This window comes from Hippoglossus stenolepis, chromosome 8 (assembly GCF_022539355.2).
Source record: "Hippoglossus stenolepis isolate QCI-W04-F060 chromosome 8, HSTE1.2, whole genome shotgun sequence".
Classification (NCBI taxonomy): domain Eukaryota; kingdom Metazoa; phylum Chordata; class Actinopteri; order Pleuronectiformes; family Pleuronectidae; genus Hippoglossus; species Hippoglossus stenolepis.
Window position 1 is genome coordinate 17,375,334 of NC_061490.1, and position 27,288 is coordinate 17,402,621.

Sequence of the window (27,288 nt, forward strand, 5' to 3'; positions counted from 1 at the left end):
CATGAAAAGACACACATCTCTTGAAAGCTATGAAGAAAAGTTACAAAATTCTAATTTATTCCTACTTATCTGAACACTTCACGACACTTTATCCTCAAAGGTGACACATTTCAGTGCTGATGTTCCTCCTGTCAAGATCCTCGGCAAGACAATGATGTTAATTTTAGAAACCGGACCACAAGTGTCAGTCTGGTCCAAAAATTGAATTCCAAATTTAATAATGGAGTTTTCAAGTCTCTATAATAAGGTTCAGAGATCCAACAGAAATCATCAGAAATCTTTGTAAAGTCACATCAAGAATCACATCAGGGAGAAGCAATTTCTCCTTGGCCGTGTGTGTGTGTGTGTGTGTGTGTGTGGCATGAAATTTTAAGCAGCAAATGACATAAGATGGTGTGACTGGTTTCAGAGAAGTGATCCTCTGCATTTAGACAGAGGATTAGATCATTATGTTTCCTGTCGTGTCTAATTTGCTGTGTTGTCCTGGGTGTTAATGGATGTCTAGTATCAACAGCTACTGTAGCTATTGTTTTGACAGTCGTGTGGCGTCACGTTCGTGAGTGGACTCAGCATCTGAAACACGACAACATGAAACAGTTACCTCATCGGATAAATCTGTGTGGATACTGTGTGCGCCACTATAACGGCACAGTTGCAGTTACAGTAGAATTTGCGTACTTATAATTGGATTTGACAAATTATCCACGTGTCGGGGCGTGCAGAACATATTAGTGAACATGTCACAGCAGTGGGCTGATAACACACGGACCATGAAAATCAGCGGGAGACGACACTGAACAGGATGCGACACAGAATGATCTGATCCCTGCTGTGCACTTTGTTAAACTGCCTGCACCTGAACTGTAGATGTGTCCTCTTGAGAGTTATTGTCTGGTAGAAGCGAGATTACATCCAAATCAGATAAAACAAAGCCAGTGGCACAAGCAGTGCAGTGTAGTGTGTGTGTGTGTGTGTGTGTGTGTGTGTGTGTGTGTGTGTGTGTGTGTGTGTGTGTGTGTGTGTGTGTGTGTGTGTGTGTGTGTGTGTGTGTGTGTGTGTGTGTGTGTGTGTGTGTGTGTGTGTGTGTGTGTGTGTGTGTGTGTGCCTGAAAAGGGACACAGCTGAGTTCCTGTGTAGGATGTGTACCAGACTCCACCGCTCACCGCTGCCTCTCTGCTCCCCCGCTGGGTCGCTCCTCTTCTCTTTAGCTACGACTTGTGTTTGAGGCCGAGTGTCAATGACAGCCCACCTCACACACTCAGCTGCAGCGCAACACAGCCCAACCTTGCCTCTAGCTGATAGCATTGTAATAATGACAAATGCTCTGGGTTTGTGCATGCACCGCTGCTTGTTTGAGTGCATGTGCGACGGTGTACGAGTGTTACCACCTCCATTAGTTTGCAGGGAACCAGGGGGGAGCTGGTAGGTGTATTCACCCTGTGGCCGTGCTGCATCCATGTTAATGAGGATATAAAAACTCCCATCCCTCCAAGGTCATAAAGCTGCAGGAGTACTGTATGGATTAACTTCCCCCTGCCTGCTCCTTCCATATGCTCTGAATACGACCATGAGCAGTCACAGATTAGATTAACCCCGTCACGTGTGTGGGTTTCTGTCTGTGCAAACATGTACACAAACTCGATGGAAGAATCATCCATATGATCAGCAGCTGCCTTACATCTTCAAAGAGGGAATTAACCTCAGATTTCACCCTGATGGACATCACATTGTTCAGACATCTAGTTAGTTAGATGCTTTATTGATCCAGAGGGAAATATCCGCATCCAGTAGCAATACAAAACAGTCAAACAACAAAGAGCATAAGAATAATAAAAGTTCAAATGAGTCAAGAACAAGTACACTGCAGTGAGAAGAAAGTCTAGTAACCAGAACTACTACAGTTACAGATAGATGGTGACAGCATGTCTGTCAACCGCAGGGTTGATGCTAGATTTCCCAAAGATCATCTAATAATTCCAGATATCTGTCTGTATGTGGGTAGGATGTCTCCAGAATCATTCATCTCATCACCTTCACACTCTGCAAATGTATTGATGAGGGCCCAAGGAAGTGCAGTGTGGAATTTGGTGCAATTTGGACACAAGATATATTCAATATTAATACAATATTTGAAAAAGGTGCCCAGTGGGTTGCAGTCAGTGGGGGAGCAGCATGTCTCAATAGGCAGCCTGCGGACTGGGGTGAACTTGTCTTCGTCTACGTCCTCAGATAACTTACAGAAACAGGGTTTTTCACTTTCTGTGATGACTAAAAAACACGATCAGATAACTTACAGGCACAGCACCACTCTGCCATTGAAAATTAAACTTCCATACAAAAACTCTGTTAAATTGCTAGATTCTATAACTGCATTTTTTCTGTCGAAGCAAGCAGAAAAATGTACCCGTTCAAACCGGGCATGTTATGGGAGTGTTGGACTATATCTTGGCTGGAGGTAGTTGCGAGGTTACCAGCAGTAAGTTACTGCTCTCAGCCAATAGTTTAACTCCCCATAAAAACTGTGAAAAAAAGTTTGTTTAAATCGAATTTCTTGTACAGATGAAACAAACAAGATATTGCTTTTTATATTGTGAAACTTTAGAAGTGAAGTGACAGAGCCAGGACAGCTGGTTCCCCCTGTTTCCAGTTGTTATGCTGAGCTAATGGTTGCTGGTGGTAGCTCTGTCTTACCAGTTCAGATGTGACAGTGGTGTCGACACTTCCATCTAACTGTCTTACAAAAAGTAAACTTGCAGACTTCCCAAATGTTGAACTATTCCTTTATGCACCAGGCTAAATCATAAGACAACATCACATCAGTGTGTAACTAACTGTTGAGTGGCAAATTTTGTGTTTGTGTAAAAAACAAACAAAAAAAACACCTGGCATGGCTCTGTCACTTGCACAGTCGTGCTGCCGCTCTGTGGCTGCCTCTTTAAGCCCTCCAGAATCTTCCAAGGAGAGATTGCCATGCTTGAGCTAATCTCAGAACCCAGAACCAAATCTGGGTCTGTGGCGAGCCACTGGTTGTCAGGAGGGACTCTGCTCCCTCTACCTTAACAACCAAGCCGACCAAGCGTGACCCTCCCTCCTTCAATGAAAGAATCATATGAGCCAACCGTCTCCGCCCGTGTCTGTCTCTGTCATTCGGTCTCCACCAAACTCTGTAATCCAAATTGATAGGAGGGATGAGGGATGCAACACATGCCATAAATGGGGGCTCAAAACCTATTCCAGTTTTTGAATTGTTTTTCCACTAAGATCTCACGGATTCTTATGGGTATGGCTGCAGGTGAGGCTCCTTAACGAGTGTTGCTGCTGTCTTATATGATGTGCAGACCGGCTGCATGTGAGTTTGTGAAGCATGCTCTATCTTCCAGGGCATAGTAACGTTGAACAGACTGCGCGTCCACTTCAATCTCTGGATGTTTTAGGGATTTATTCTCTCACTCAAGGACAATTCAGCGGAACAAGCTAAATGTAGTCGCTTGAAGGGCGTTTTCCCTCCTCGCTGTGACAACCTGATTAGGAAGTACTGGATACATTTGTTCTGGAGCTGTTCTGCCTCGGTTTATCCTGTTAAGAGGAGGTGAGCAGGATTGATGGAAGGGAGGTAACCAGTGGACAGCCAGTTGCTCCCCCACAGACTGAGGCAGTTCCCTGGATTTAAGACTCATGATGCCTGTGGAAGGAACAAGAAATCGAGGCAGAGAACAGGCCTAATGCGTCTGTATTGCAGACATAAAGTAGATGCAACACCGAATAGATATCGAGTTACCAGGTGAATTCATTCATATGTATCCAGTCTGCCGTCTGCGGGAGAGGGAGGACGGCATGCGGAGACATTATACAGGCGGCATTACTGCTCAGCACTGGATAACAGTGTCTGTTTCACACGAGCCGCTCTCAGGTTATGAGTAACAGGCCCTGCAGAGATGCGGTTTATGCAAACCGAAGGTTTGCATAAACCCCCCCCCCCCCAAAGTCTCTGCGCATATTCATATGATGCACATGCGCTGCCCTTCGATAGCACAGCCGTTTCTTTTTCCGTCCATCCCACACGACTCAAGCATGGCTCACTTTTTCTCGCCTCCCTCCGTTCGCCCTATCATCAGTGTAAAATACCTCACCCCAGCAGACAGAGACAGATGGAGAGAGCAGCACCAGCCCCCTGCTCGGCTCCAATGATTTATGCCACAGGAGCGCACAGACCCACACACACACACCTATACATCCACACATATACAGTATGCATGTGATTACACATCAGCGGATGAGATTGCACGCATAAATATGCATGGTCTCACAGGTGGCACACGGCTGAATGCATGACGGAACCTGTCTTGTGTTAATGTTAAATGCCAGAGCTCCAGGGCTTTTTATAAGGACGTGCATCTCGGAAGCAGTGACAACAGAGTCTGACATCATTTGTCCCTTTCTATGACAGTTAAAGAGGAACAGGCTGCGGGCACATTCCTCCTCCTTATTCCACCTGACTGAGGTGTCAGCCCGGAAAAAGCTGTGTTCTACATTGCTGCAACACTCCGCTACAGGAAGGGAACATCAGTTTTACTCTGTGTTAAATGCCAACTAGGCAAATTAAGTGAAGTTTTAAGGGCAGATAATGAGCGTGTGTCGCTGCTGTGCAAAGAGAGGAAAGAGTGGGGAGACATGTTTATGTGTGTGTGTGTGTGCACAAGGGTGTGTGTTTGTTATCGCCACTCTGTGGTCTGGGGCTCGGAGCTGTTATGGTGTTGCAACAAGGACATGCTTGCTGTACATGAGGCAATGATTTGCGAGTAAGGTCATTGTACACGCTGTACTCCTCATCACCCCCACCCCCTCCCCTCGCTCTAACCAACACACTTACACAGCAACCTTTTTAATATAAATTCTGTTGTGGGAAGAAGGGTGAGGCGCAGGAATGGGTGTGAGCAGGAAAAGGGGAGAGAGGATGGAAAGAAGCATGTGAGGTGGGACAGAGGAGAGAAGGGCTCATGGAGAAGAAAGACAGACTATGATAAAGGAGGTATAAGAGTGGTAGAGGGGAAATTGTTTATCCTGCAGCCCAGGTAAGGGTGACCTGTTTGTCTCAGCGTCTGAGCGTCTGTTACTCCCCTGATGTCTCTGTAATGGGCCTGTGAAGCAGGAAGACACGACAGCCCACTGCAGCGGCCCACGGTCCTGACAGAGGCTCACAGGCTCCTCGGCTCCATTCCACCCTGATAGCTCCAGGAAATACAAACAAATTTCAGTTAATGAATTTAAAAAAAAGTGTCATTTGTTATTTCAACAGAAAAATAAACCACAGTTAAACACCAGGTCTGGAGGGCAGGTTTCTCTGCTACATCATTTTAGTGAAGTATTGTTTTAGGAACGCTGGCGGCAGGGATGACGATGGCACCTACCATCGGTTATGTTTTTGTTTGTGTTTGTATGTTAGTTAGCAGGATTGCGCAAAAACTAAAGGTGGGATTACCACAACTCGGTGAGAGAATGCAATATGCATCAGGGAAGAAGCCATAACATTTTGGTGTGAATGAAGATCAGGGTGCGGATCCAGGATTTTTTTTTTTTCACTTTCTGTAACACTGCGAGAAAGGGCTTTCTTCAACATTTTTGTTGAATCCTCAGAGATAAATTCATCCCTATTGATTAAAAGAATCCGCCATTTTGAGGGGACTGAAATTATTGAGTGTGAGCAGATCTAAATAAAAATCTGGATCTAGTGAATGTGGTTTCACAATGGGCCTTGACTGAAGTATGTGTTCTGTGAGTGCTACTCCAGTTCCAACACACTGAACGAACTTAGACAGCAGCTGACTCTGAACACAATCTGGCCCCAAACCAGCAGATCTGACTCACATCTATATCACTGCCCCAGGTGCAGCCCGGGTACAGAACAAGCTTGTGGGAACGACTACATGCCTCTCAACAGGGACCGGGCCAGATGCAAGAGCAGAATACAAAAGTGTCATTGTTAAGTCTGGAAATAGCTTCTTTTTAGATGTACAATTTTGCACCACCGTTCAAACGGGGAGAAAATGGCTGTAGAGTAAAAAATGTTAAGACCATGACAGACGAACTCCTGCAATCCACTGAACGCTGCACACACTGATGACTTATAACAGAGTAAGAGTGTTCCAGGGTGGATTTTTCCTCAAGGCAGCAGCTATAGATCTAACTGGAACTTGAAATAAAAGTGTGTCAGGCAGCCGGGTCCCTTTGATTTGTCTCTGCTCACTTTCCCCTCATGTTTTTCACTTCACTCATCGCCCCCTCCGCATACGACACGGTGATGACAGCCCCCTCCTGTGTGCTTTCTCCAAAATCACCTCTGTGACGATCAGTTTCATTACTTTGATTTTTTTCCAGAAATAAAACTGTGCAGTCGCAAAGTTGGGCGGGAGCGAGGGGGGGGGGGTGAGAAGAAAGGGAGACGAGAGGAGAAGCTTGGCCTAGAGCTGTGGAAAGTTGTAATGGATGTTATGTGAGCAGCAGGAGAATAAAAAGCATGTGGGCGTTTATATGGAATTAAGACTTAGGTAGTCATTACCATATTGCCTAAGACTTTTCAGCTTTAAAAAAAAAAGAAAGAAGATTGTATTATTTTCTCTCCAATTACATCCCTAAATAATACACCCATGTATATTTACAGATGCACACATTTAAGAGTGTGAATGACGCATAAAACAAGCGCATAAAATGTTGTCCTTTCACTCAAAACCACTTAAAACACAGAGAGTGAGGAGAGGAATAAAAGGCTTTAGTTTCTTGATTTAAAATCAATGCGTAAATAGCAACTGATGCCAATCTCCTGATGGGGAGGACAAAACTGTAACTCATCCATTTTTATTTAAAACAATAAACAGGAGGAATAATAGAATTAGAAAGTCTAACCACATATATATGTCTATATATTTTATTTTTATAGGTGACCTGTAGGCTTGAGTGCCTGGGGTCTGCAGGCACTCAAGCCCACAGGTCGCCTATAAAAGACGTAACATGCCTGAGGGTTCAATGTACGATCGCAGGTGACAACATGGAGACGGTGAAAGTGCTCCTGGTTCTAATAGAGACGGAGATGACAGCTGCGCCGGGGAAACGAGAGAATACTTCTGCTCCGATGTGTGTGTGTCGACTAACCTCTCGCTGTCGTCCCCAACTGCCACTGACAAGCCACTCACCTGCTGACATGCTCATGTACGGTATGTGTGTCAGCCACTGTACAGGCAGCCGCTGGAGCGACCTGTCAACGTGGGGACCGGGTTCGATTCACGACTCTACACTGGTGCTCAGAGAAAAGAGACCAGGAGAAAACATCCAACAGGGAGGACCATAGTCATAGCGACTGTATATTCTGTATATAATATAATTTACTTTTCCTGAACTTGATTGTTTTGAGCTGTTACTTACATTTCTTTTGTCATTACTTTTAAATATTGTATTATTTTATTTGTTTTGTATTATTTTTCTTGTTGCCTTTTGTGAAGCACTCTGTTATGGCCGTTTTAAAAGGTGTCTTATAATTAACTTATTATTTTGACAACAATCCCATCAATAATTACTTTCACTATTTAAATCATGTAAACTAAAAGATTTAAAGATAATTAGTTAGATTCTGATTTCTTTATTTAAACCTGCTTGAACTTATTTTCTGACCACTTTAGGGAAGTGGAAACCAGTTATGAACACAACACTTACACACTGTGTTAAACTGATGTGTCGACCATGTTAGCAAATAGTGGCTAATTTAGATAGAGATCAAAAGTCCCCTTCAGAGTCATGTGTCCGGCCACTTGGTCAATATACATCAAGATTCACTCCCTGGTTTGGTGTCTAATGTCTGAGGGAAACATCTGACTTCTTTGTTATGTTGCACCAAATATTTACAATAAACTGACGCAATATAAAGCAATGTCAGGCTGAGAAGAGAAGCAGATTCAGTTGATTATTTTCCGCTGTATCACTACCGAGACAAAAATTGTTTTAACATTCCATTTGGTGCATTTTATAAATATCAATTACATGATTTAATTGATATTTGATGAAGTTTTGTTAATGATTACTTTGGATGAACAGAATTAACAGGTCCATCATTGACTGGTCAGGTCCCTGTCCCTATATCCGACTGGTTCCACCTTGAATGCAGGTAACATTTCTACTGGACTTGGACCGACCGCTGATAGCTCCAACATAACCTGTAACAATCGCTGCAAGCTGCCAAAGGGGATTTGCAATAAAACAATCTTGTTCTAAAAACCTAACCTCTGTTAATGCACCCCCCCTCAGCTCTCCTAAACAGTTCTAGTTTCATAACCACCAGCATCACCCATCACAGGCCCTCTGCAGCACACTGAACATCACGGCCCTCATGGTGCAATTCACACCACTTTAATTCAAGTACCTCAGCAACCTCATTTACCCCCTTTAGTGCCACCTCTGTAAAGTTTGTCTTTTACAGGTACCCCCATCTTTAGTGATTACTTTATTTGAACATCTTTGTTTTACAATTAACTCCAAAACCCAGTAAAGAGTTTTTATCACATTTTGTATAAAACTATGATAAAATCCTCATCTTAGGTGATTTTAACATACTTGTCATGAGTTTTATTACTGATTTTATAGATATACTGGAATCATTTAACCTCACTCAGGCAATACATGAACCGACACACTCAAAGGACCTTTTTAATGGTCTCAGCCCGGACAGCATTGGAACTGAGGATATGTGTGTGTCGGATCACAAAGCAGTTTTATTCAATGTGGTTTTATCCCAATAACCTTTTTAAGCATGATGCACCTGTTCGCCAGCGCATTTAAACTCTGTCTGTAAGCAAGTTTTCTTTTTTAAGTAAAGAAAATTTGTATTAAATTTAGTTGTGAACAGGAAATGAACAATTTTCTCTATGTGAAAATCTGATGATGTTTTAAGTAGAAACAGACAAGTGAGTATTGGTAAATAACGACACTTTAGTTGCCGGGAACAGCTCCACACAAATCAAGTATGAAATGAATTTATCCGTCCATCTAAGAATCGACAAGCATCTATCACGTTACAGGTTCCACAATGAAAACAGCTGATCCGTCCCGGAGGAGCTCTAGCGTCGCATTTTCTGTCGATGAGAATCTAACCAGAGTCTCTTTACCCACGCAGCCTTTCACTGCGACATAATGCTTCTTTCCTGAAATGACTCACATGAATTAGTTTGTCTCCACTTATTTTCTGACACGTTGTTTGTTACACAGTAGATACAAGTATTCTCCGAAGGCTCTCACAGCCCATGAGTGGCTTCAAACTGGCAGCCAGTCGAACAAGGTCAATTTCCTAACCTTGCATTATCCCCACTGTATATGTTGTGTCTTCAGAGACGGTGTTTAGAACAATATGGTGCATTGTTCCCGCAGCCGACAAAGCATCTTTTGTTGCGCAGTAATATGGTGCATTGTCTTCCTGCCTATGAAGTATCTCTTGTTTTAGAGTAATCTTGTCTTAAGAAGCTTCTTTACAATGATACGGCACATTGTTCTTTCACTGTCTTCTGCCATTTGATTTATGTTGTACTCTAGAGCTCAGGAGAAAGAAAAGAAATGTTTGCATGTGCATCCTGCAGGGGAAATGTAATTCTACCTTCGTAGATCAATTGAAAGCATTGTATTCAAATGCCTTTCACTCACAATTCTAATCCGTCCTCTCCTATTAGCAAACATATGGGCAGGCTGACTGCAGAGGCTGTTATGTAATTAATAGTCATGGTGGGGCAATTAAAATCATGAGGCTTTATGGGCTTGCTGATTAAGATATTTAAAGCATGAAGAACCCGAGGCTCTTATTTTTTTGTGCAATTTTCTGCATATCATCGTGTTTATACTCGTTTGCTTTTTTGTTTCCTCTAGCAAATGTGTGTTTGTGCGAAAAAACACAAAAAAACCCGAACTCTGCCTTTTGTTTGTGCGAGATGCGAGAGTGCGAACAAGGCGAGGAACAGTTTTTACACTCATCCTTGACTTTTCCTTTACCCGCACGCAATTAATTACAGCCCAGAATAGCAGCCCTGGGATCAGCTGCTCGGGAAATGAAAACACATCAGTGTAAACGCGCGGCCGGCCCAGTGTTGTCTCGCAGCTCGCCGAGACCCCCTCGCCGCCATCCATTTGCAGTGACAATCATTATCGCCTGAAAGCAGTGGTCTCCAACTCTATTCCAGAGGGTACGAGTGTGTTCGCGGCCCCACGGTAATCCATATTCACTTTCTTAATTGGTTCAATTAGTTCTCTCAGATACTGTATGAATTTTACACTCTGCCTGTCCCCAGATAAAGTCCAGTTAACGTATTACCGGGCAGAGGTTACAAATTGGGTTCCCACTGGTGAGGCTTAATACACACAGGATTTGAAGTCATTTATGTGGTTGAGTGGGCTAAAAACTGTATTGCTGACACTGTAATGAGGAAACACAAGCATCTCAGCCTCACCGTTTAGTCATACGCACGAATTACACTCCTGGGAATTGTCACATGTGCGCGTGCACACACACCGTATCAGACACAGATAACGACACGATGGGAAGTAAATACTCGTATAATATCACCTTTATTAACACTGAGTCAGCCTTTATTTCACTTCACTAATTCTGTCAGGGTTGTGTTACTGTAAAGATATAACTACACAATCTCATAATTTCATGTTTACACACAAAGTTATGCCCTTTAATTCTCTTCACTAATTCTGGGGGTGGGGGTGGGGGGGCTGTATAACTACACACACTCTCACTTACACACACGTGTATGAAGTCAATGTTGATTGATGTCAATGAAGCGATTCAGTTTGTGACATGCAAAACTATGCGGCTTATTGGTCACTCTCTTTTAATGGCCGAGTTAAACAGCAACAACAGACATGAAACCACGCACACAGACACGCACACAGACACGCACACAGACATCGTCAAACAAATGAGGCCTTTTGCATTACTGTCTGTCTAGTGAATGGAGAGTATGTATCGATCTGGAGAAGAGGCTCGTACGTCAGTGTGGTTGGGCAAAATGCCATTAAGGGGGAGAGAAGTTATGTCGACACACACACATTGTTTGTATTCTTTACCCGGACAAACCGATCCCAGCTCTTCGTCCTGTGTGTTCAAACTGTCTCGCTATGTAAATTGAATTCTTCGTCCCTCGATCAGTTGTCTATCCCTCGTTCCCTTCTGTCTTTCCACTGTCCTGTCTCTGTCCCTTGTGTCCAGCTCAAAGTTCTGCGCGACACTGACCGCACAGTGAAGTACAGTGCAGGTGGCTGCAGGCGGCTCTAGAGAGCGTCCCGACTTTCCTCTGCCGTGCTATTTGTGGGGTCTGATGGGCAAACTGGGAATAGCAAGATGATTCAACGCTACAGGGTCAGGATCTATGATAATGTACCGTGGGGAACATTCCCATGTAATGAACACAGTACATCTTCTTTAGAGGCCCTCTAGAGGAATGAAGATGAGGACACACAGATAAAGAGGAAGCCAAAGAAAAGCAGATAAAGGGGAAAATCCAGGAATGCGAGGGGAGAGAACAGAAAGAAGAGAGGAGCAGTGGAGGAGAAGAGTGGAACGGCAATGACTAGAGGAAAAATGTAATGGGAGAGACGAAGTAAAAGAGATAATGTTAATGCAGTACAGTCGGCGGTTTGTGCTCCCTCTGCAGCACTTGTGAACACTGCTGTCTGTGTTGAGCTCTTGCTCTTAGATCCTCCTGCTGCTACTGTAAAAAGAGACATTGAGAGGAAGGGTTTTTCGTTCATGTATGTACGAATTTGTGAATGAACGTCTGCAAGCCCCCCTCGTCTGGAAGCTGAAACACATTGTCATGGTGGCTCTTGATTTGTGTGGATGAAAGAAGCCATAATGAGCCTCCAGCTACTTAGCGTGCCATTCGACTCAAGCTGTCTGTCAATCACTTCCAGGTCCCCTCTGCGTCAAGCCTTGGCTTTTGTCCTGATGTCTTTAAAAAATAAAGCAATAAAACGATAACAGACATGCAAACACGCCCAACCCACAACCTCGCATCTGTTAAACATTCATTATTCTCTTCCGTTTCTCTTGCAGAGAGAAAAACTGCCATGAGCCACGGAGCCAAATTAGGTTGGACCAAGAGGTCTGCTGCCGCTGGAGCCTGATCCACTGGGCACACAAGTGTGAAATTGGTGAGTAGATTACATGTGAGGGCTGCGATGTGCCAGCAGCTGGTCCATCGTTACAGGTCAATACCGATCAAACACGGCTGATAATGTGTGCGCCGAGTCCATTTTTTCGCTTAACTGTGCAGATATCAGGACACGAGTGAATCTTCTCATTGAAAATCAAACGTATTTATTGATAGAAATCATTTATAAAAGGCTATACAGGGTGATTTTCATATACAAATTCTACTTGATTCATCTTTAAGGGAGTATTTCACATATAAGGCAACAGAATAGTATTTCTTTCAGCGTTGCAGTTGTTGATCCCTGACAACTTCTAAATATACATATACAAAAAAAAAAGCTAATCGTCTTAGAAATGCTCACATCATTGACTCATAATTGAAGTTTAGTCCCGGCTTGACCCATTTGCAGGCCTCAGCTAAGCGATCAAGGAACCAATACAACGCCTCGCTGCCCTCTGTCAATACACCTGGTCTGACCTATTGGCTGAGGTGGAGAGGGGAGCAGATCCATAGCATTGACAGCCTCCCCCTTCTCCTCGGCTCTCTCATTAGATCCACTCTATTAAACTCCTTATGCATCTGTCTGTAGGCCACAGGCCGGGCGCTGGGAAACAATCGGAGAGCCCTGCCGGTGGCTGGTGAGCTCCACTACGGCTGAGGAAATTACTGAGAAAGACTTGAAATGCACCACGTTTACATGCCGCTGAAGACAACTGTTGAAGGCAATGGGGGTAATAGTCTTCTTGTTGTGTTCATGCGGTTTTTACATTAAGAGAACTGCAAGATGTGCGTAAGAGCGGATACATGTATCTGTGAAGTGCGAAAGGACATTTTGGGAAAAGCACTGATTCAATCTCTGTTTTCAGGAAACTGCAAACCTGGCTCTGTCAAAATGGTTTAGACATCCACCAGCCACCACGTAAAAAATCACTTATTTACATGTTATATTTCATGATCTGGTTATAAAAACAATTGGTTGTTTTACAGTGATATAAGAAAATTGTGCAGGACATCACCCCCCCGTCAAGCATTTCAATGTTTTATATTAATTTGTGAGTTTTGAAGGTGCTGTTAGGTGAATACTGTCACGTTAGAATTAATGTAACCATTTCTTATAAGGGCTCCAACCGTTACTCCATCCTGAGCTTATAAGCTCTATAGTCCCCCCCCCCAAGAAGACTAGTAATTGGTTTCAAGAAATAAAAACAAGCCAGAGTGTTTTTTCCCCTATAGCAGAATGATGGGTGCAGCCAGACCCTCCTCTAATGCTGACACAGCGTTGTGGAGATGCCAATTCAATGGCTGTGCGACACTGTCTTCCCCCCTGGTGCTAAGCTAACCAGTTGCTGGCTGTAGCTTTATATTAAGTGGCAATGATCTGCTCATCTAAACAAACAAGCTCTTTACCCAAAAATGTTGAGCTGGTCCTTTACGGATCATGCCACTCTGTGACTGTGTGTATTTGAGAAGTAACATGACTCTGGTAAGTGCTGACTTTGGGTTTCTGTGTGTTTGCATTGTACGGTATGCTCTATCTGTGGGTGTGGGTGTGTAGCTGTGTGTTCGAGGAGCTGTGTGCGTAGCCATGTGTGTAGCATCATTCAGGGGTGGAGTGCAGGCGCATGGGACAGTGTGGCACTGAGGACTCTGAAGGGTCAGGCATGGACGCAGTCGTCACTCCCATCTTCTTCAGGGAGCGCTCATCTGTCACCGAGATGGAGCGAGAGTACGCAGGACGAGAGGCTGCTGGTGGCCCTGAGATATACAGATAGATGGATAGATGGATATTATTTGCTTTCACAAGACAATTGTATTATTTCTGAAAGAAATGACAATTGTAAAAAAAGGAAGAAAAGCAAGAGACATTGAGAAGGAGATGAGAGAGAGAGGGAGAACTGTGTTTATGCTTTTAATTTATTTAAGATTACTTAAGATCTCTGTCGTACACTTAGATTCACATTAGTTAAACCCCTCATTGGTATTCAACTCACACAGTCGACTCTTTATTTGAGTAAATGACATCCATTTGCATTTATTATGGCTGACAAATAAAAGGAAAGAAATCAGGACTGTTTGCTGTCCTGGCTCCCAATTGGTGGAACGAGTTCTCCATTGACATCAGAAAGTCTACACATCTTCCGCCGTAGACTAAAGACGCATCTCTTCTGACTACACCTGGGTTAAGAAGATGATGTCTAATGAACCACCATCAACTTTGGTGTTTATATTTAAAAAATAATAATTTGTAGTTAAACTTATATGGGACTTGCATGTAGCACTTGTAATTTGGCTTTTTTAAAGCAAATTGTACTAACTTGATTCTTGCCGATCTGGGTTTGTACCCTCATGCACTTACTGTAAGTCGCTTTGGATAAAAGCTTCAGCTAAATGTAATGCAATGTAAAATAAAAACGAGTACTGGGCCTGAGCGGAGATGGAAGCAGTAGCAGAGTGCAGCCTGTAGGGGCTCAGGGCAGTGCAGTGAGCCGCAGCAGGTTGAGCAATGACTGCAGATTTGTTGCAGGTTGATGTCTCATCATCACACACACGGGGAGAGAGAGAGAGGGAGAGGGAGAGAAAGAAAGCGAGAGGGGGGGGGGTGAGAGAGAGAGATGCTACAGGCCATATTGGCAATTCTACCCTTGATATCGCTCACATCCAGCTGAGGTTCACCACACTAACCAGAAGGGGGCAGGGTGAACAAACACTCACACAAGCACAAAAGCACACAAAAGCACACACACACGCACGCACACACACACACACAGGACACAGACCCCTGCCAGGGCTGACATTTGCAGCTAACTGCTGCAGTGGCTGCTTGGTGCGGGGGACAGTTCAGCAGGTGTCTGCATTACACTGTTTATTAGACCGACGCAGTGGCATTATCACTTCATGAGGCAGCCCACACTCCCCCCCCCTACATCTGTCTTTCTGTCGTCCTTTTCCGGGCATGTACCCTCTGTCTCTCCCCCCACTCCGCTCCTTGTGTTGTGAAATGCCTCCCGACTGCTCTCCACTCTCCGTTCCTCTCCCACAGATGCACACCCGCCATCTGGGTAGTTGTTGGGCAGCGAAGGCATTAATAGTGCAACAAACCTCTGTTCAAGCCCGATGGCATTACAGACATCACGGCAGGCTAAATAAATACAAAATGACCTGTTCAGCTTTAAATTCCTAATGATCTACAATATGTGAGCTGCGTTTTAAGTGTTTTTTGGCATTCCAGTATTTCCTCTGTAGACCTCCCTGCTTATTATGTCCAAATGAAATGCAGAAACATACATTTCAAACTTGCTGCTTTTCATCTATGCCCCATCTCATCTTCTGCTTCTGCTCTCTCTAACTTTACCGCTCTCACCTCCAGCTGTATTATCTCTCCTCTCCCCCTCTGTCTCCCCCTCTGTCTCCCCTTGTATCCTCTGTGGTATTTCAGTACAGTGCAGGTCAGGAGCTGCAATCTCACCTGTGCTGTTCTGGCTGGATTTGACTTTGCTGTTGGTCTTCTCCTGCATCATCTGCTCGTACTCTCTCACCTCCTCCAAACTCAGCCCTGTGGGGAAAAGCACAGTACAAATGCAGACACTCAAAGCATTAGAGCAGAGTATGAAATATTACAGCGTATATATTGAAGGTAAAAGAAGAAAAACTGCACAACCGCACTGCTCTGAATGTTTAAAAGCTGCATTGTGCGTGTATGTCTGACCCACCGTGCCATTCGTCTATCCATGCTACCGCCTGCCTGTGGCCGACCAGAAGAATGTCCCTGATGTTCTGAAATAAAACCAGAAACAAAATTAAATCAAACGACATTGAAACGTGTGCAGTCATGTGTGTGCAGTTACCACAATCGGTACCAGTTCACAGGACGTCATTGTCAAAACGTTGGATAAACTTTTGTGTAATTACTTTGAACGAATGAGATCATGGTTGAGATAAATGGAGACTTATCTCACATTAGTTGAAACTTATCTCAGCGGTATTATTTGCACTTACTGAAACTAAAAGGACATTCCCATAAACAGTGGCTATGCTCTAACAGTGTGGGAAAAAAGGGTGCAGCGAGTTTGCCTTTAAATGCTTTCAGTTTTCCTTCATGCTTCATTGCTTTGCTTCATTGTGTCAGACAAATGTTTTGAAAGTGATTTTTTTTTTTTTTTCCCCAACGGGCGTTTAACTCATTCCTCTGACCTGAAACTGTGAAAACCTTTGCTTTTTTTGAGCTGTAAGAAAAGACGCCTGCTCACTCTTTCGTGGTGGAAAAACCATTACAGCACATTTCCGAATAATTCCAACAAAATAGTTGGTTGCATAAAAAGCAGTGAAGAGCTCACCTGAGGCTAACGGCCTTCTTGGCATTTAATTATTTTCTATAAATTAATGTGGTAATGATTCTTTTTATGTCTAAATGCAACATATGGCATATTCAAACGCGCAAACCCTTATGAAACCACATTGAATTTAACAAATCCTTTTTTTTGGGGGGGGGGGGATCTGCACCAAATTCCACACATGTGTAAATATTTAAAAAAACATCTAAACCCATTAATAATTCTCTGAGCAATATATACGTAAATGTTGAAAAATGCCCTCACAGGTTTAAAGGTCCGTGGTAAGAAACAAAAGCAGATGAAAATAAAAGCTCCTTGGCGGAGGTAATAACCAATCATGATCATTGGAGATCACCATTTTACTGTACAAGTGAAAACAACGTGCACAAATCAGTGCTCAAAAAAGGAGCAGAGCACTTTATGAAATCCAATTAGCCCTAAAATCAAATTTTCCCACCTTGTATTACACCTGTATGTGCTCGTAACTGTAATTGCAGATATTATCTTGATCCAACCCTCACGACATCAGCATAGGGAAAAGGAATGATGGGGGGGAAGAAAGAAACTCTGTCTCACTCTGTGTATGAACTCCTCAGTCCTGGTCTGAAAGCCGTAGACCTCAAAGCTGCACTGCACCCTCTTATAGGAGCACATGATGGGCTTGTGGTCGTCTCTCCAGCTCTCCTCCAGAGGCCCTCTGCCAGTTTTATCTGACTGCCAGCGACTCAGGTCCTGCACAGAGCAAACAGCCGGTCTATACATTACTTGCTGACTCTGCAGAAACTTGGGTCCTGTGAGGCATCTTCAGGGGGAGCTATGGATGTGTGTGTGTAAGTGCATTTGTACTGTGTGTGTGAAAATGAGTGTGACAATATGTGAGAGGAGGTGCAAACAGATTGTTGCCCAACACATCCCATCAGAGGAAAGCATGATAAAACGCATTATGCATCTGTGACCAAAGCTGATTGGAAACCGTTTGTCTCTGTGATTGTATGTTCTCACAGTGTCGCCTAATATGAAATGGGTGTGTTGGCCGTTCTTTTTGTTAGTCTGTGCGTGCATGTGATGTAGTGCATGGTCTATACTTATGTGTGCTTGTCTGCACACGTCTGTGCACCCAGGCCTGTGAATCGACCTTTATCTCTGAGGACTCGCAGGCAATAAAGAAGTGTAAAACCTTGGAGAGAAAGGAATGAAGACAGACAGGTGTAGAAGAGGGACGTGGATGTTTTAACTGATTTATGCTCTTTCACATGCAAAAAATGCACATTATCATTTGTGTGTTATCATTTGTAGATGCACATATCTGCTTTCCTCAGAGTTACATGAGAAGATTTAAGCTCTTAACCTGCAACAAATGCCTTGACTTACAGACACTTGATGACACCACAGGAGCAGTTTGGAGGCATTTTATGTTGTTGTTGTTGTTGTTTTTCTCTTTTTGTGTCAAGATTTATGCCAAGACTGCTGTCCTAGGCTTTCATTTCATATTTGACATAAGAGACAATCTGCTCACCTAACTCGTATCAAATAGTTGAATAAGGTATTTATTTAACCTGATCATGGAATATTGCAAAGACAAATACACTTTATATACACCTTCACAGCTTCAATAAAAACTGAATATTTCCACCTTCATGACAGGGGGGAATCATTGCACCACTGTTGTATTAGACTGCTGGGTCTTAAGTGTTCCTAATAAACTGCTCATGTTTGTGTGTTTGTGACGGTGCAGTACGCACCTCCTCCTCTTTGTAGTGCTTTTCAGGGATGGGGTCACTCAGGATATCCAGGAAACTCACACTCTCCGCTGGGGTCGGCCTGTCCCCAAACACCTACATCCAAACAGATGGGGGAGGTCGTACAGTATAATGAGAGCAGACACACACACACACAGACGCACACACACACACACACACTCCCTGCATACTCTGGCACACAGTGGAGAGCTGGATGAGAGTAGATGAGTAACTGTGTAGAAACTAAGGTCACACACCATAACACCCCTCACTATATCCCACCCTGAGGCCCCTGGAGCAAATCACACTGGAGCAAAGAGAGGAGAGAACAGACAGAGAGGGCAGAGGAGAAAAAAAGGAGGATGTATGAAGGATATTAAGAGTGGGGGGGGGAAAGGAGTTATGGGAGCAGAATTCACTTTTCCTTGAGAGACAATGGAGGGGAAAATAAGGAGAGAGGGGATACGGCACTTTTTAAAATATGTGCATAAAGCCCCAGCGAAGTCGGTCATTTCACCGCTGAAAACTAACAAATGGGAAAAACCTGCCGTTAGATAAAACCCCGCTACGCTCCTGTTGGTCCGTGTCTGCTCAGGGTCTGACTCCCTCTTATGGAATATGTTGCTTTAGCTGGATGTGTTGCTTTTTTACAATGTGCTCAGGGCACGATGCTGTCACAGTTCTTATCCACTGTACAAATACTCTATCATAAATCATGCATTAACAATTATACAGAAAGTATCCGAGTAAAAATGGTGCTGTAGCTGACGTGTGAGGACTTTGCCCGACATCATGTGAATGTGTGTTTGTTTGAAATAACCTCATGTAACCTCTAACTGTGTGACAAGAAACAAGAGTCACCACATTTTTCACACAAGCAGAAGTCCACAACTCCATATTGTGACATGTTGGGTCTTGTTACTAGATTCTTTCGCAGATAACACAACCCAGACCTAAACTGACATTGTGTGTGTGTGTGTGTGTGTGTGTGTGTGTGTGTGTGTGTGTGGGTGTGTGGGTGTGTGTGGGTGTGTGTGTGTGTGTGTGTGTGTGTGTGTGGGTGTGTGGGTGTGTGGGTGTGTGGGTGTTGGACTTGGACAAATGCAACACTGCAGCCACAATCACCATGTTGCATGTCCGGGTAATAGATCTGCCAACAGTGCATTTTGTGCTTTTCTTGTTTTCCTAGTAATGGGCCCATCAATGTGATGAACATTTTCCTCGTGCTACAGAGAAAATTGCCATCTCTCTCTCTCTCTCTCTCCCCCATGTTTTCTCCTCCCCATCTTCTCTAATCACCATCTTTCTCACCTCTCACTTGCTCTCAGTCATACTCACGTTGTCGTTATCGCCGTTGTTGTTCTCGAATCTCGTCTCAATGCGGATGCTGAACTTGGGGAGGAACGATAGCTACGGGGTGAGGAGAGGTAAAAATGGGAGAAAATGGTTGAGGGGCAGAGATAGAGCGAGTGGAAGCAGGCGGCAGATTAGATCGACTGATAGTGGAAAGAGATGAGCTCTGTTGTGTTCATGTACAGTAAATGATGTGTGAGAATACTTACTGAGTACTCTGCAGCACCAGGGACGTTCAATATGGACAGGGAGAAAGAGCATTAGTTACTCATACATGCATGAGAACACAGTTGCTCTCACACACACACAAAAACACACATACATGCTTCCACAGGGGGATACATGCATACGCTGTGATAAATATTTGATGGCACTTGGAATACCAGCTGTTATAAGTAAATAAGTTGTGTATAATGCATTGAGGTGAAAGCGATCTGATGTTTAACACAAACAGAAGCACCTGTGATGGTGTATGGGTAGAAGTTCCAGGCCTTTTCCGTCACATAGAAGATTCGCGGGACAAACGCTTGCGCCCAGGACGGCAGTTTACTGAAAGCAAGACAGGAAGAGAGAAGAGAGCAGCGTGAGTCCGAGAGTGGGAGAGAGATCATGGACATAGACACAGAGCTCCTAAGTGGTTTTTGTGCCATTTATAGCCAGATTACCTGTAGGCTACTCTCGCCATAGCGTTGATTTGTATGACTCATTTCCAATTACACCTGTGGTGATGAATTGTTACTGTTACTTCTAGGTCACATGTCAGAACATGATTGAGGTCGAATATATTCTGCAGCAACTGTACTTATGTGTGTGTGTGTGTGTTTTAGTGTATCTTTACAAATGTAGACCAAATGTCCCACAAGCACAGAAAGATTAGGAAAATCCTCCACAGTGAGAACATTTACTTCTTTTAGAGTTTACTTTAGGATTAGGTCTTCGGTTTATAGTGGTGATTAGAATAAGAGTTGAGGTTACATTAGGGTAATGAGTGAGGTGAGCTGCGGGTTAGGGAATGAATTTAGACTTAGACAAGAATTCTGTTTTTTTTGTTTTGTTTTTCAGACTGGTTTTCCACTATGGTCATCACTCACTGGTAAGAGGACTGTCATCCTGAGTGCAAAGCAAATAAAACACATTCTTTCAGCACAAAAACAGGAAACCTTTAGTCACATGTAGCTTCAGAGTCCTGTGACTCAACAGTCATCACCTCAGCCATGTCACTGCTCACAGATCCCTGTTTACTCTGATGTCGATCTGTAGATGTGTTTATTTAACATTAGAAAAATATTATATCTTTGCGAAATAACTTGGGTGAAACTTCATTTTAAACCTATACTAAACACTAAATGGTTTATGACACATTATCATATAGTTGTAAACTAATATATAACCCTGTTAATTACCAATTTTTACATCTCAACGTTTGTGTATATACAGATAATGAAGGATTGATAGTAGTAACTATGTCTATTGACACATGTTACACATACGTTTTCTAAAATTAGATTTATTCAAAAATATTAGTAAAATCGTGGCAAAATAATAAAAACAATTTTCAATATGTTCAAAAATATTTATATTTTTGATGAGAGTTACCTGAGAAAGTGTACCCCACTCTCATTTCTGCATGTGAAATATAAGGCTACAGGCAGTTAGCTTTCTGTAGCTTAGCATAAAAGACTGGAAATGAAGGAAAACGTTGGTCTGGCTAAGTCCAAATAAAACAAAATCTGCATATCCGTCTTTACACGTTGGATTTTGGTTTGGTTAAACAAAGCAGATACTAGATATTTCATTACCTCAGGGCAAAGCCAGGCTAGCTGCTTGCCAAGGCTAGTATTTATGCTAAGCTAAGCTAACTGGCTGTAAATGCATACTCATGCATCCATGTGTGATATCAATCCACTCGTCTAACTCACTGCCAGAAGGTGAATACGTGTTTTCCAAACGTTCAAACTATTTCTTTAATAAACAGTTAAATTGCCTTTTACCTGCTTATTACTACATTATAATATGTAATAAAACATTAATTAGGGTTTAAATGCTGCTGTTACCATCATTTGAGTGTATGGACGTTTTGTTTTACACCTGGTCTCGGTAAAAATAGTCTGACAATGAAGACTGATGCAATTTCAACACTACAATGAAAAAATTAGAGGCTCAAACCTCAAAACAACATATCCAGTCAATGCCACCTCAGGATGATGTGGACGTGTTTTTGTTGGCTGGTAGTCTAGACTTAACACTAACAGAACTTGGATGGTTTGCTTGATGATGAGATCATAGAACAAAAACAGTTCCACTCTAATCCCAAAGCACCGGCCTCAACATGTCTGAGACAGAGGTCATGCACGTGGACTTTAGATGAAGGCAGGTATCTCTGAGGCGTGGATGTTGCTTTGCTGAAATCAGGTTTTATTGCTTGTCACAGGACGTCAAGTTTTACAGTGAATCAAGAGCTCAAAGATCAAAGTCAATCAGTTATCCTAATGGCAGAGCTGACAACACGAGGACAAGGCTCAGGTTGCTGTGTCATTAGGGACACAGTCGTTTGTTGGAGTGCACTCTACCTGCTGAGGTAGATCCGCTTCTCGGTCAGCTGTCCCGGGCCGTGCTGAGGGTGAATGTTTGACTCATTTCTCACCACTTCCACGCCTTCTCCCCCACCGCTCTGCTCACAGCTGTGCTTACTGATCATATACAGCTGCCCGATCTTGTACTGGAGGGTGACAATGGTGAGAATGGTGATGGAGTGAGAAGAGAAAATCGTTATGGTCGTGAGCAAATATGAAGAGCAAGGTGTGTTCTGAATGAGGCCACCTGAACTGATGAGTTTGGAGTAAAGTGTTAGTTTCATTCACAATTATTTGATAATTGTGATCATGTGTTAAATTGAGCAGTTATACTGTCACATTTTCTCTGATACTTTAAAATGGTTTTATGTAACTTATTATAAATAACTTAAATAATACAATTGTATTCATAAGCAACTAGAATGACACTCCATGAGTTCATACCTCCACCGAGGCAGTCCCATAAATATCAGTCACTGATTTTCTTTCAATCAAATCAATGACATTTGTTTTTTAAATATCCCATCTCACAATGTTAAAGAAAGTTTTAACAAATTCCTGAAAAAAGTTATAGTTATACATTATGTCCATAGACATCTGGACTTACTTGTGTGTCCAGTCTAAATACACATGTAGAACTGAAGATATCGTGACCTGGATGACTGAGATCCTTCAAAGATACAGTATATACATGTAGTCTGAATTAAGTTTTTGAGCCTGCACACAACCTTGACTCATTGTTTTTTTATTTTTCTGTACACACTTGTTCCCATACACCAGACCCTTCCTTTGTTGCTCTTCCTCAAGATTCTCCTGTTTTGGCCCATTGGAGGTATTTCTCTGAGGATAGAAGTTGTGCTACGGATGCTGTATGGGTTGCAGATTAGTCTGGAAACCAGACCAGACCAATAAGGGGCCCCTTCCATTCAGATTTCATTCCATCCAGGGATTGTTCGGACTAATCACAAACATTTTGTAAACTTGATATGATGACTGACACAAGATTAGTCAATGGAGGCGTCTTATTCTGTTGTTATATAATCTCATGGCTTTGTTGGTCTGGTGTGTGACAGTTAACAACGCCTCTTGGAAGGATTCCAGGGGAACTGTAACCGCCCTTCGAGGAACAATTGGGGATTTTAGGTTGTGTAAATTATACTGACTTGTCCTGACATTTAGACAAGAGATATCTGGAGGAACCTCCTCAATGAGCTCAGCTTCACAGAATCAGAGTTGCTTTTTTCACAAAAATTCACAAAAAACATACTACAGTAACCTCTTACTACCGTATTTTGTTTGTCCTAATTCCATATCACACGGTGCAACTAAACTGTTCGGCTGTGGCCACCACAATGCAACTCTTTTCCCTGCCCTATATAAATTTGTGTGCCACAAAAGCATCATTTTAATTAAAAGTAGAATCAGAGCGAGATGGGGCGGCAAAGAGAAAGAGGAGGGCACACATCAGTTTGCCATCCTTCACTGTACTCTGCTGACAGCATGTGACACCCCTCCTTCTTGTTCCAATTACTGGGGAGCGTCAACATTCAATATTTACTTATTGCGTATTCATGGGACTTAATTAATCATAGCGATGGGTGCTTTTACACCGTCTTTAGACTCACAGACTACACATTAGTGACTTCCTCCCACACAGGTTGTGAATCTCCTTTCACTTTGCGGAAAACAAATCTTAAGCAGGAAGCTGAAAGAACACTTATCTGTCCCTAAGTCACCATAATGTTCTCTGAAAGTCTGTGATGAGCGATGTGATGAGAAAGTCCTCCACAGTGTTTCTGTTGTTTATTCTTCTCCTACTGTCTCTAAAAAAAAAAAATAGACAAAAAAAAAAAGGGAAAGGCGCGGATCGGTTTACGAGCTGTGAGTTTGTCACAAACTCGTAGCTCATCACTGCTTCGGGCTGGGGTGTGACAGCAAGTGTGAATGAACGCAGCTATGATAAATAAACAACAACAAACGAAATAAAGTTTAAAACAAAAAATTCTAATTTGTGAGAAGGCAAAACTTGAGTTTGTTATTTAACACTATCTGTTCACTGACAATGGAAATTAAGTAATTTTTGCCAAACCAATAAAAAAAACCCTTGTACTTACTTGTGTTTGACTGTGTAGTCGCCTCATAAACGTAAAATCTATCCCTCTCCGTAAATAATAACCAACATCTAATTCCCTTTTAAAGTGGTGATTTACAGTACCTATAAAAACACATTGAAAGTTGCTTTACAATACTGAATCAAAGGGGATTTAATGTGACTTTTTGACATTAATTCACACACTGCTGCAGTTTCTTTCTCTTCCTCAGTGACTCAGACGAATCCTTGGTTCTATTTTGACTTCTGTTTTTTTTTATCTTGATGTGCAGCTGTTGACTCAACAATATCTCCCAAAAGTCTGAGCCTCCGTACACAAGTGTATTTATAAACCCCTAAGCTACGCATGAATTATCTCCACTTCAGTTATTATATGACCCCTGATGGTATAAGTGTGTCCTGTTTTAAAAGAATATATGCAAACCTGTATTTTATCATTTAAATGATTTTGTAGAGACCTGCCTTCACTTTGACATTTTTCCTCCTGGAATAATTAAATCCCCTTTGATTTACGGCCGTAAAGAAATACAACATGAGAACTTCCAAGGAGGCTGAATCTGGAGGATGCTGCAGATTCATTTGTCAGTTGCTTGTGAGCTAAGGGATGTTGATTTCTCCTCCACATCCTTGCAAACACTTCATCAACCCCCGGTGGTTGATGGCAGGTCTATGGCACCACCTCTCACATTACATTTACTGACACTTAAGTAGACATTTATATACCCTAACAGTGCTATAGAGTACTTTTATAGGCAGCCTAAAAGTTTTGACTGCAAAGTAAGTGATGGAATTAGTGTCTGAAATTCAATGTACAATAAGACGACGTTGGCGCTTCAACCTGATGATGCATCCCCTGACAAGATCGAAGTTTAGATGCCGTTCCAACAGCATTGGAATGTTTGCAGGGCTGTAGACATACAATAAGTTGGGTTATAGACTAAGTGTCTTGCTTCAGGACACTTGAGCATGAGCATATCTGGAGCCGTAGACCCCCCCCCCCCAACCGCACTCATCCACTCCACTGCTTGAGCTACAGCCGTCAGCTTTTCCCACGGTAGAATACGATACGGGGCATTGTTCAACGCGGTGCAGCTGTATTGGGTTACAGAAGTACTTCTGGCTATTTTGCTCTTGAAAATCAATACTGCTTCCTCTTAAAATTGAGCAAGTGCTAAGACATTGTGAATGGCTCGGGTTCAGGTAAGCTGCCAACGACTGGATACCGTCTCCGAAAAAAGGGCTGCACTTAAACTTACATTACACTCCGGCGAAAAGAGGATTTGCTGCAAGCTCAGAAGTTTGTGTGTCCTGTACTGACACTGTAAATCCTATTCTGGACGGCTATTTGTCACTGTCACTGCTGTGGTAACGGGTACAATCAAAGGGGGGGGGCCGGTACAGGAGGGGATGATGACATTCCTTGTGAAGGACACTGTGTCGCATTAAACTCCCTCGTCCACCCACCCCTTTCCTCCAGCGGGATCTCCTTTGCTTATTAACCTGCGGGCCAAATACCTTTTGTTTGAGTTCGGATCTTGGAAAGCCTTAACCAGTCCGACTAGTTTGTGTTTGCTGCGGGGAGTGCTAAAGAAAGCGAGGGGAGCAGGGAGGCAGACAGATGGGGAGATAATTTAGACACAACAGCAGCGCTATGATGCTGCTGGCCAGGTGTTGTGCGTCGGCGCCGTCACGTTGGCAGAGCCTGTTGGTGCTGAACGTACCTCGCCACCCGACGTGCCAAAGCTCCCACAGAGCAGCCGCGGGAGGTCTGTGTGCTCTGTTTGCAATTTTCTTATCAGCGCATTAACACTTTTAAGATTACGAGTTGAGAGAACAGTTTTGAAATAAGAGCTCACTCTGTTGTCTTTGAAATTATTGTTGGAGGGCAGTGTTTGTGTGTGTGTGTGTGTGTGTGTGTGTGTGTGTGTGTGTGGGAAAGACAAACACACTTACCTCATCCACAGTCAGTGGCATACATATGCGGTACTCTTTCATCAACATGGTACTGTTAGAGTGAGGACTGCCTGTGTGAACTTTGTCTGAGCTTGTCTCTCACTTGTCTCGGTTGCATAGCAGACGCCCTCAGGCGAGCTCCACTCCTGCTGGTCTGCTGTGACCTCTTTTCTGATGCTCCTCTTCCTTTGTTTTGCTGATGTCAGTAGTCCGTGGATTTAAGTCCGTCCTCCCTGTCAATGAGTGTCCTCTTGTTTTCTTACGCTACCACCTCGCTGCACTCCTCACACTCCTCGTCTCTCCTTCTGCTCTTTCTCTTCCTCACTTTATGTGTGACCGTTCAACCGCTGTCTCTCCCTCCTCGTCTTGTTACTTCTGCTTTCTAGTCCCGTGGTTTCTTTTTGTTTGCTGCTTTTCTTGCTTTCTGTTTGCTTTCTCTCACCACGCTGAGGAAACAAAAAACTTGGCAATTAGTCAGGAGGTGTAAGACTGAAACCTACCCCGACCAACTTTACCTGTTCTTGCCCTTCTCTGCTCCCTCTCTGTGATTAGTTTTAATTCCTTTTCAGACTTCTCATGCGTAACCTCGCTGTCTGCTCGGTGCTCCTCCCTTTCCCCTCAGCCGCTCTCCTCTGCTTTCAGTTCCTCACGAATTCCTCCGCCTGCTCCCTTCTTATCTCCTCTTTCTCTCCCTCCCACCTAAAGTTCCCACTCCCCGCCTACTGTACTTTACCACCTCCTCACCTGTGTCTCTCCCCCCCTCTCCCCCCTCCCCTTTTCTGATTTGTATCTGTTCTTTCTGTTCTTGTCGCCGCCGCTATTTCCAGTAATAACATCGTCTATCATCTCTCTACATTAGCTAACACAGTTTGTTAACATCAGTCTTTGAATCTGAAGCACATTCCTCACCCGGGCCGCCTCACCTCCCTCCCAGCTCTCAGCACTCCGGGTATATGAATGGCTGACACGCAGGGCCAGTCAGAGTGGGCCATTGGATTAGATATTACCAGAGCCATGAGGACCTCCATTAAGCACAGC

At 43.3% G+C, this 27,288-nt stretch overlaps 1 protein-coding gene across 3 annotated transcripts; it reads right to left on the reverse strand.

The window, feature by feature from the left end:
* Positions 1-1,688: 1,688 nt before the first annotated feature.
* On the reverse strand, positions 1,689-26,928 carry pitpnc1b (phosphatidylinositol transfer protein cytoplasmic 1b). Of its 3 annotated transcripts, none has more exons than XR_007032902.1 (11): positions 26,251-26,928; positions 22,185-22,333; positions 20,075-20,163; positions 19,824-19,831; positions 19,600-19,671; positions 18,265-18,357; positions 17,099-17,254; positions 15,902-15,965; positions 15,658-15,744; positions 13,298-13,946; positions 1,689-1,699 (listed from the first exon to the last, which is right to left on the reverse strand). XR_007032902.1 is itself a non-coding variant. In XM_035164409.2 (11 exons), exons 2-11 carry the CDS (start codon positions 26,296-26,298, stop codon positions 13,789-13,791), a joined length of 924 nt encoding a protein of 307 aa, XP_035020300.1. In that variant the 5' UTR covers positions 26,299-26,696; positions 26,766-26,925; the 3' UTR covers positions 12,333-13,788. The 3 variants fall into 3 exon arrangements, 2 of the variants coding, with proteins under 2 accessions (XP_035020300.1, XP_035020299.1); XM_035164409.2 differs by lacking the exon at positions 1,689-1,699 and having other exon boundaries at positions 12,333-13,946; positions 26,251-26,696; positions 26,766-26,925; XM_035164408.2 differs by lacking the exon at positions 1,689-1,699 and having other exon boundaries at positions 12,333-13,946.
* Between the last annotated feature and the right edge of the window lie 360 nt (positions 26,929-27,288).

Coding starts and splice junctions, on each gene's coding strand:
- pitpnc1b (XM_035164408.2), bottom strand. CDS start 26,298: ATGTTGATGAAAGAGTACCGCATATGTATGCCACTGACTGTGGATGAG. Junction 22,334..26,250: donor TGCCACTGACTGTGGATGAG/GTAAGTGTGTTT, acceptor GTCACCCTCCAG/TACAAGATCGGGCAGCTGTA. Junction 13,947..15,657: donor ATCCAGCCAGAACAGCACAG/GTGAGATTGCAG, acceptor TGTATATCTCAG/GGCCACCAGCAGCCTCTCGT.